Source organism: Rhinatrema bivittatum, chromosome 12 (genome assembly GCF_901001135.1).
Source record: "Rhinatrema bivittatum chromosome 12, aRhiBiv1.1, whole genome shotgun sequence".
In the NCBI taxonomy this organism is placed as follows: Eukaryota; Metazoa; Chordata; class Amphibia; order Gymnophiona; family Rhinatrematidae; genus Rhinatrema; species Rhinatrema bivittatum.
This window is the reverse complement of record NC_042626.1, coordinates 5,563,389-5,574,069: the sequence shown is the minus strand read 5'-3', so window position 1 is coordinate 5,574,069 and position 10,681 is coordinate 5,563,389. Positions and strand designations below refer to the sequence as shown.

The 10,681-nt window shown below is 46.9% G+C and overlaps 1 protein-coding gene across 1 annotated transcript; it reads right to left on the bottom strand.

Annotated features, from left to right (window-relative positions):
• Positions 1 to 5,385: 5,385 nt before the first annotated feature.
• Positions 5,386 to 6,267, bottom strand: LOC115074243 (olfactory receptor class A-like protein 1). The gene has a single exon (XM_029573539.1). It carries the CDS (start codon positions 6,265 to 6,267, stop codon positions 5,386 to 5,388), a length of 882 nt encoding a protein of 293 aa, XP_029429399.1.
• Positions 6,268 to 10,681: the final 4,414 nt, after the last annotated feature.

Below are 10,681 nucleotides of genomic sequence, written 5' to 3'. Positions count from 1 at the left end.
GTTCCAACCAGCCCAAGGGTCCACAAACATAACAGTTGATGATCTCTGCTAAGGGCTTCGCAATGATGTTTGGGATGGTGAGTAGTAATTTAGATGGAATGGTTTCTGATCTTCTTATTGAACACCACCACCCCCAAGGGGACAGCAGAAGAGAGGCACATGACAAAGAAATAGCTAACTTTCAGCTCGATACAGTAAAGTTCAGTTGAAGATTTCTCGTCTGTAACGAGCTCGCTGCGCACAATTCGGACGCGTAAGGCAAACCAGCGATACAGTCTCCAGTTTTGCGCGTCCTTAGCGCTTCTTAAAACAGACGCGTAACCCTTCCCGCACCCGGCATGTAAATGAACGAATTAGCTGTATAATGAAGGAATTAGCTATTCCCCTCCGATACCGTAACGGGCACTCAGGTTCTCTCATTAGTAACGCACTGTTTTGCCGTGGCCGTAACGTGTTAGTTTACCGCCTACCCCTAGTAGGAGTTAGGACTGTGAGTCTAGTAACAAATCCATCGACACCGCTTAAGACACTCAAAACAATAAAACACAATTTAAAAAAAGCGATACAGAGATGATCGAGAACAAGGTAATGATGTGGGACACATAAAACCTGTCAGAAGAAAAAATAAAAATTTTTAAATACCTGTCGGAGGGCCGCAGTGGGTGCAGGACGGCCGGCGGCGGCGGGAGCCGGGTGGTCGCGTGTGTAAATCTAGGCTGCGGGCGGGTGGGCGCCTGTTCCAGGCAGCGGCGGCGGGGGGACACGCGTTAGTTCGAGACGGCCGGCTGGGCGGGCGGGTGGTCGCGTGTTAAATCTAGGACGCGGGCGGGGTGGGCCGCCTGTTCCAGGCAGCGGCGGCGGGGGGACACGCGTTAGTTCGAGACGGCCGGCGGGCGGCGGGTGGTCGCGTGTTAAATCCAGGCCGGGTCCGCACAGGCGCGCATTCATTCACTGCCGGTGGGGGCTGGAGGCAGCCCCCACCGGCAGTGAATGAATGCGCGCCTGTGCGACCCCTGCGATTCGGCGCTCAAGGCGTGACGTCACGGCATGTGACTGCCTTGAGCGCCGAATCGCAGGGGTCGCACAGGCGCACATTCATTCATTCACTGCCGGTGGGGGCTGCCGAGGCAGCCCCCACTGGCAGTGAATGAATTCATTCATCCAGGTGGAGGAGCCGGCTGCTTTCGCCACCGGCTCCTCCGCCTGGATGAATGAATGCGCGCCTGTATTAAGCGCCTATACAGTAAAATGGGTTACGCGGGCATAACCCTTCCCTAACGCTTTAAAGCCGCGGCATGCATTTGCATGCGATTAGAGGAGAGTATCGGGGAGTTAGTGAAGAGAACTGTGCGTGCGGGGAGGAAGGGTGCGCCTGACACTACCTCACTGTTTCTACCTCGACCTTACTGTATCGACCTGTTTGGACACAAAGGGATACCATTTGGTGAATGCATGAGCTGTAAAACCAGAACAGGCAATCCAGGCTGAAGAGGGTGATGTAAATCCTGACCAGAGTGACCACCATGTGGGAGGCCTGTCCTTATTGTGCTGGCAGGTGCGAACTGGCTGCACCTAGTTCCTGTTTCAGTACAGCATCGGTAAAATATGCCCACTTACCGCTGCCATCATAGTCACACACAGCAGGTCCCAGGAAAACATGCCAAAGCCCATGCCTTGAACAGATAGTTGACTAGGGTACATGACAATGCAGTATCCTAAATTGAAAACGTATTTCAGGTTGGTTGGTAATGTTCCTGCTGTGCATTGCCATCAGAGGAAGGCTGGCACTGCTGGGCATACTACTACACATCAACCAGCAGGAGCACAAGCATTAACTGTTTCTGCAGGAATCTCTTTAAATGCAGCCACCTCCGAGCCATGGTGACACATTGGAAGCAGCTCAGGAGGCAGGTGACATGATGGTCATGGCCCGAGTGGCTCAGAACATGAAGAGCTCCCCTCATGCCCACCAAGTGCAGGGAATGTGAGAGGCCGTGCAGTTAGGCAGACAAGTAGGTTGGTCCCAGCCAGGTTGACTTCTGCTTTCATAAACTTGTAAGCCCTATATAGGAATCTCAGAAGGGTGATGGGGATGGTCAGGCTACCTGAGATTCCCAGCATTGTCATGAGGAAGAAACTGACTTCCGTACCATGGCATAGATCTCCATGTCTAGTCCTGCTGTTTGGCTGATGGGTGGAAGGAGGGATAGATGATGGGATGAGAAGGAAATAGATGTATGAAGGGAGGATGAATGGGTGGATGAAGAGAGGATTGGGTGGTTGCATTTCTGCATGGAGGGATGGAGACAATTGATGGCTGGATGAAGCAAGAGGTGGACACATGGAGGGATGAGGAATTAATGGAGAGTTTTAGGGAGAGAGAAAGAATCCCACATTATTGATTGAGGGCAGACTGGATGGACCTTTTGGTCCTTTTCTGCCATCAATCATTACTATGTTGCTATGTATAAACCTCAGAAGCCTTGAGTGTCTCCGTTTTTATGTCCAACCATCGCTGTGCAAATATTACTGAACTGGGTGCATGGAGCCCACGTTAGTGTAGGCAACACGTTGAACACCTCAAGCCATGCCACTCTGCTTACAATGCCCACATGCGCTAAGGCATTGATGGAGCTGCCTTAAAACTGGGGTGCTTTGGGTTAAGGCAAAGAATTAGAATATCTTTAGGAGGCTGGTGCCTAGAGGGTAGAGGGAAAGGGAAGTGAAAAGGAACCATAAGCTGCTGCACCTTTACATTTCCAAAAGTAGATTTGAACTTACACTCCTCTTCTCCCCCCCCCCCCCCCCCCCCCCATGCCTACACATGATAGAAATGCAAACACATGTTTGCATATCCATTAATACATACTGACAGAAAAATACAAGTGCGCATATGCAAACCTACAGTATATGCATACACACACATACATGTGCACACATGTGCACACACACACGTGCACTCACATGTGTGCACAAACACACAAACGTGCAGTCACACACATGCACAAAACCACACACGTGCAGTCACACATATGCACAAACACACACACATGCACTCACATGTGTGCACAAACACCCACATATTGAAGAACGACAGGACCTCACCAGCTCGCAATGAGAGGACGCGGACTCTCCCAAGATGTTTCACTGTAATATTTTAAATTTTTCTGCACTTTAGGGTTGCCAACTGGCTCCACATTTTACTCGACTGCATGCAGGTATTTATAATCTTGATTTTGTTAGGGAATGCAATAGGGAAATCAGAACAAGTATCTGATTTCTCTATTGCATTTAAAGGGGTAAAACAAGGACTGGATCAACCTGTCCTAAAAACCTGAAGCCAGTGGTAACCCTACATTTCAGTGGCAGTGAATGCTCCACATCTCGTTTATTCTGGCAATTTAAATAACCTGGACCCAACCCATTTGTCTTTAATGATGCAGGTAATGTGCCCGGAGAGCTGAGGGAGCTGCTGGGATCTCTAGAGGATGTCTCTCTCTCTCTCTCTCTCTCTCCCTCTCTCATTGGCATCAGTGTAGGAAATCCAGTGATGTGGAAGCAGACAACAGGTGCAGCTCTTCAAGCAGTACTGGCTTTCATACTTTAATTTTGGCAAAAATGTTTATTTGGGGTTTCTATGTTTTCAAACAATCAGCAGTTGTAATTGTAAAGAAATATTAACTACAATAAACTGCAGAATAGCAAAGAAGCTTGCACATCTTTGCAGAATTGAAAATCATTTGGGACAGTGACTGTACTGTGCTATAGACTCTTATCTATACTGTGTTATATGCTCTGCATTTCCTGGCCAGATAATACCAACCCCTTGTCTGCTGTAATTTTTATATTTTAGATTAACTACTATTACTAATGTTTTACTTCTTTATATATTATATCTGTCATCATTCTTTTACTATATATTATTGTACTTTCCTTTAAATGGTTGTAAACCGTTGTGAAGGTTCCCACTGATGCGAAGGTATAGAAAACCAAATAAACCATAAACCATAATTTATTTACTGGCATCAGCAGGACCCCTGGTGGTCTAACCTAGTATTGTACTGGGAAGAGTTCCTTTATGTAGGAAAACCTTCCATAGCAATCTCCCAGTCTGTGAAACGTTCCTGCTAATGAAAGGAAATAACTTATATAGCAATCACTACGAAAGGTGTAGCATGTTAGTAATTTTGTAAGTGCTTGGTCTGGCTATTACATTCTACACAAAGCAGAAATATTCACATGAGCTGGATCAAGAAAACCTTCTGCAGTAGGTCTGAATAGTTGTAATTTGCTCTTCAAATGGGGATTTGTGTCACAAAAAAATAAATGGTACTGATGGATTTATTTGTTCTGTGATACCAGATCCATAGAAACTCTCCAGAATATACACAGAGCAGCCATCTGATGGGACGACCTGGACCCTGGCACCTTGCTACAAGGAGCTCTTAAGGATCAGAGATCCATCTGGATCAATACCCAATCCATCAGTACAGCACTGCTCACCCTTATCAGTGCACTATGTCTCCTCTCACAAGGGTTTCTTGGCTGGAATTACTAACCTCATCCTACAGCCTATGCCATACTGCCCCAACTGTTTAGTACCATTCCCTGCCAGCATGGGTCCCAAGGCTGTGAATTATCACCACCCCAAGAACCAACTTTTCAGAACAAGTGGAGGAGGTGCTAAACTCAATCCAAATTACTCTTCCTTGAAACATCGAAAGAGTTTGCTGAACATGGGGGCTGCTGAAGCACCTATTGCACCCACACAGCTGGCACCTATGATCACCACCAAATCTGAAGGGATTTTTGGGTCTCCATGATTGCCCTGAAACCAAAGACTGCCCAGTATATGCAGATACAACGACCTGCAGAAATATTTCATATAGAGAATACAGCGTCAACGTGTCCATGCAGTCACAGATTCTCCTTATAGTTCAAAGAATAGACACAGCTCTCTCGTTGGGATGCGATACCACCGGATGCAGCTTTTATCAAAAGAGTCAACCCAGCTGTAAATATTCACTCTCATGAATGCAAATCCTATAAAACAAGATTATCTATTAGGAATATGCTAAATGTTATAATTCAGTTGTAACCAGGAGCCAGAAAGGCTGACCTGAAGAAGAGGGTTTTAGCTCTCGAACACTAGTCAAGAAATATATGAAGTTAGTCCAAGTAAAGGGATCATTTTTTGTTTTTATTTGTCAATCTTGATTTCTGTGCATTCAGGTGGATTAACACAGCACCCATGCAACTTTATTAAGCATTACTGATGTTTTACAAAGAAGTATTCTGCTTGTAGAAAGTTCTTACAATAACCAAGAGTTAATTTGTAATGTGACGGTGCTCCAGCAGGTCTTCACATTTCTGCCAGGCAGAACATCAGGAGAGCTTCTGGCGGAGCTTCCGATTGAAGACAAGGACCACCATAGGGAAGACCGCAGGATAGCAGGTGGAGAGAAAATGTCGTGTGTCGGAGATGAGAGCCACCTGCTTAGACATGGTGATTTGGTAGAACCACATAATGTTGTCAATCCCAATGATCATGACATACACTACAGTTAAGGTGAGCACGGTTTTGGCAGCCTGGCTCTCCATATTGGTGCTCTTCTTTAGGTCTTTGACCTGCTTCTCGTGTCTGTTCAGTAGCCACAGTATATAGGCACTGGCAAATGCCATGAGTATGACAAACACCAAGTCTCGGAAGAAGGTAATGAATCCCACCAGCTGAAAGGAAAGCTGATCAGGATAGACAGCCAGGCAATAGCCCAAATTGAATGTGTGATATAAATCAGTGAAGTTCTTCCCAGCAATGGGAAACAGGGCTGCATTGATGCTGGATGTCAGTGAGACCAACAAGAGGAGAAAGACAAGGGGGTTCAGATGAGTCTGAATGTGGCTTTTGACATACCTCCACTTCCAGGAGGCTGAGGCTAGGGTGATGCCCTGATAGCATGTCAGCAGGCTGGTCAAGCAGATGGTCATAGCTCTGGAGACCCTGGCCAGGAAGAGATCAGCTCTACAGGCCTTATCTGTCAGCAGATAGCGATATTTAAAGGCGGACGTAGTGAGCGGGAGGCCTAAGGTGAGGACAAAGAGTAGGTTGGCCATTGCCAGCATTAGCAGAATTCTTTCAGCAGGTGCCAGCTTCATCTCCTGAAACGCACACACTGACAGCAAGGCAATGATGAGTGAATTACCCAGAAAGCCCAGGATGGTGACCAGAGAAAAGACAAGTCCCACCAGCAGGGCTTCAAGTTCCATTGCTTTCTTTGCCCCAGGACAGAGTTCTAGTAGCTGAATTGCTTCTCTTGTACGTTGAAAACTGTAGCAGTCTTATTTGTAATTTAAATTTCAAATATTAATTGTTTTACACGTCTATTTGTTGGCTTTATTGGATTTTATAAACGGATTTGACTTGACGTCATCTGTTTGCTTTAATTTGATTTTATTATGTATGCTTTCCCTACCCTGCCCTGAACGTAGGAAGGGTGGGCAACAAATATTTAAAATAAATAAATAATAAATAAATAAATATTTAGTAATCCACATTAAATGATTGCTTGGAAATTGTGGGATAGAATGAATGAATAAATAAATAAATAAATACCTTGTATGGGACCAGTGTAAGAATTCTCTAGAGATGATGCTGTATATAAGCTTCTGAGGCCACATTCATCCGATCTGCCTTAGATGGCCATGTGTGATGGATCCAGTATTAGGAAGCAGGAGCCATGCATCATCAGACTGAGTGATTAAGGGTCCCTGGGTTCCTGATCTTTGTAGGCTAAAGTGGAATTTCCCACTGAACACAGCATGTTGGTAGCATCCTACATAAGTGCAGTACAGCAAGGGCCTGGACGTGCCAAGCCTCTCGGAGATGCATTACTTCAGGGCTGTAATAGGAATCATCAAGAGTGGATTCTGAAAATCAAATGAAAAGAAAAATATGAAGGCTTTTCTTCTCCACAGTCCATGGACCAGCATCAAACTTTGAAGTGATGTTAAGATTCAGTGTAAAATACTTACGGTAATGCTTCATCCCTGCATTAATTCTGTCTCCCTCTCAGACACACAGCATCCCCAACAAGGCATCAGTTAATGTGCCGTTCCATACACCAATCCCAAAACTTTCTCTCACCATCGTTATGAAAGTCAAACTGAGAATCCCCCAATGTGGAAGAAAAAAGCCTCAGTGTTGGATCTCATTTGCTTCCCTTATCATTTTGGAAGCGGATCTGTTTATTTAGCATATGTGCTGCCAAAACGAGCACTAGATCTTTATATTTATAAAACCAGCTTCCAGACCGAGCTCACCTTAAGTCCCAGCGAGATTCTCTCAACCAGGCAGTTACCCCCCTGCAGCATTTGGCTGTCCCAGGAAGCCACTGATGGGTTCACACCAGGAAATCAGGTTTCTGTCTGATTTAATATTGTAAAGCCTCTTTTGTTACTGGCTGAGGAATTTGGGAAGCTGATGTAATTCAAAGCTGAACTTCTGCCCGGCAGTACTAAGCGGAGGAGAAGAGGGCAGATTATTGGGTATCTCACCCGATACAGACACTCACCCTCTCTTCTCCCTCACCAAATTCATCTCTGCAGACTTCAGAGATGAATTTGTTCCAGGTGTGTTTGGATGTGCAAGTTCCAGTGGGCTTCAGTTATGAAATGAATGTCCTTGGGCATAGATGACCGATTGACTAGCACAAACATTCTCCTTTTTTAAAATAATAAAAAGACAGCTTAACGCCACCACATGGAAGGACTGTGGGAGGCCATGGGTTAGCTAAGCGAACATGTTGGCACCAGCCAGGTCTGAGAGGATGACTTCTACTTTCATAAACTTTTGGAAGGCTGATGAGGATGGTCAGGTTACCTGAGATCCCCAGCACTGCCATCAGGAAGAAACTGAGCCCTGCTACCTCCATGTCTAGTCCTGCTGTTTGGGTGATGGATGGGTTAGATGGTGGGAAGGAGGGAATGAATGGGTGAATGAAGGGAGGGATGAAGAAAGGAGAGGGTGGGTGGATGGAAGGGGGAATGGAAGGCTTTATGGAGGGATGAAGAAAGAAAGGAGAGATGAGGAATGTTGAGGAATCAATGGAAAAAGAGCAGCAAATTATTGATTGAGGTTCATAAACCCCCAAAGCCTTGAGCGACTCTGGTTTGCAAATATTACTGAAGTGTGTGCTTGTGCCCATGTTAGTGTAGCAAGATCACGGCTGAAATGGCACAAGTTGAACTCACTCCAAGCCCTGCCACTCAGCTAACAGTGCCCACGTCCATCTCACAGCACTAGGACTAGGGGGCAGCCATGAAGGTAAGTGCTGGCAAACTGAAGGAGGTATTTTGGCAGCCAACACAGAATTAAGCTGTGGAATTTGTTGTTTGGAGGAGGTGGGCAGTAGTAGCAGAGCTGCCTTTAAAAACATTTGCCCAAGTTTCTCTGTAAGAGGTCTTAGCCAGACAGACTTGGACCTTTTAGTGCTGAGGAACTGGGTGTGAAGGGATTTTCTTTCCCATGAGGGGAACTGGCAGACAGGATGCTGGGCTTCATGGACCATTTGCCTGAAAATGAGAATTTAACGAGGGGAGTGCAGGTAAAGGGGCAGTCTGGGAAAGTTTCTTAAAGCCAGATGTTGTGTAGGGTGCAGGCTCGGCCTCTGGGACCTCTTTGCCTCTCCCAGCTTCCCGGTCCAGAAGTGCAAGTCCCTTCCCAGCTCTGCTGCAGGACATGGTGTCCATACACAGACGGCTGATATAAATCTGCTGCAGGACATGGTGTCCATACACAGACGGCTGATATAAATCTGCTGCAGGACATGGTGTCCATACACAGACGGCTGATATAAATCTGCTGCAGGACATGGTGTCCATACACAGGCGGCTGATATAAATCTGCTGCAGGACATGGTGTCCATACACAGGCGGCTGATATAAATCTGCTGCAGGACATGGTGTCCATACACAGGCGGCTGATATAAATCTGCTGCAGGACATGGTGTCCATACACAGGCGGCTGATATAAATCTGCTGCAGGACATGGTGTCCATACACAGGCGGCTGATATAAATCTGCTGCAGGACATGGTGTCCATACACAGGCGGCTGATATAAATCTGCTGCAGGACATGGTGTCCATACACAGGCGGCTGATATAAATCTGCTGCAGGACATGGTGTCCATACACAGACGGCTGATATAAATCTGCTGCAGGACATGGTGTCCATACACAGACGGCTGATATAAATCTGCTGCAGGACATGGTGTCCATACACAGACGGCTGATATAAATCTGCTGCAGGACATGGTGTCCATACACAGGCGGCTGATATAAATCTGCTGCAGGACATGGTGTCCATACACAGACGGCTGATATAAATCTGCTGCAGGACATGGTGTCCATACACAGGCGGCTGATATAAATCTGCTGCAGGACATGGTGTCCATACACAGGCGGCTGATATAAATCTGCTGCAGGACATGGTGTCCATACACAGACGGCTGATATAAATCTGCTGCAGGACATGGTGTCCATACACAGGCGGCTGATATAAATCTGCTGCAGGACATGGTGTCCATACACAGGCGGCTGATATAAATCTGCTGCAGGACATGGTGTCCATACACAGGCGGCTGATATAAATCTGCTGCAGGACATGGTGTCCATACACAGACGGCTGATATAAATCTGCTGCAGGACATGGTGTCCATACACAGGCGGCTGATATAAATCTGCTGCAGGACATGGTGTCCATACACAGGCGGCTGATATAAATCTGCTGCAGGACATGGTGTCCATACACAGACGGCTGATATAAATCTGCTGCAGGACATGGTGTCCATACACAGGCGGCTGATATAAATCTGCTGCAGGACATGGTGTCCATACACAGACGGCTGATATAAATCTGCTGCAGGACATGGTGTCCATACACAGACGGCTGATATAAATCTGCTGCAGGAACCGCCAGCCCTGTCTGAGGACACTGGATGCGCTGCTTATTCCCGAGTTGGCTGGCAGGGCTTTTGTCAGGTGTGTAGCTGACGGCTTCAGACTGCTTAGGGATCTCATGCATGCTTTCTATGGGAAGGGAGTTATCGCAGCAGCTGAGAACCCGCTCAGATCATCTCAGGTTCAGGAAAGGATCCTCAGAATTGCCGTGGTGCAGCTCTGCCATCCGGATTCCGAATCGAGACTCCTGCAGCAGTGGGAAGGCAGTGCCCCCGTGCCCCCCGTGCCCCCTTGCAAGCACTCACCAGCTCTCAGTCGCCACCTTCCTCTTCTAATCCTGCTGCTGGTCGCCACTTCAAGCCTTTCTGCTCCATGCGGTGCCCGTGCAGGCTCCGGCAATTTAAATAACCTGCACCCCAGCCACTTTTGTCTTTAATGATGTGGGGAGCTGCTGGGATCTCTGGGGGATTTCTCTCTCTCTCATTGGCATCAGTGTAGGAAATCCAGTGATCTGGAAAGAGACAACAGATGCAGCTCTTCAAGCTCTTTAATGTGGGGGCAAAATGTTCGTTTAAACGGGGTTATTATTTAATCCCAAATGTTTCACTTTAATAAATAATGAAAACTACACGAGGCGTACGGTAGAGGTCAGAGCGGGGGCTGCGACCCACAGAAACCACCAGGGATCAAATCCTGCTGCAGTCCTTGTGACCTGGGGCAAGTC

Coding starts and splice junctions, on each gene's coding strand:
- LOC115074243 (XM_029573539.1), bottom strand. CDS start 6,267: ATGGAACTTGAAGCCCTGCTGGTGGGACTTGTCTTTTCTCTGGTCACC.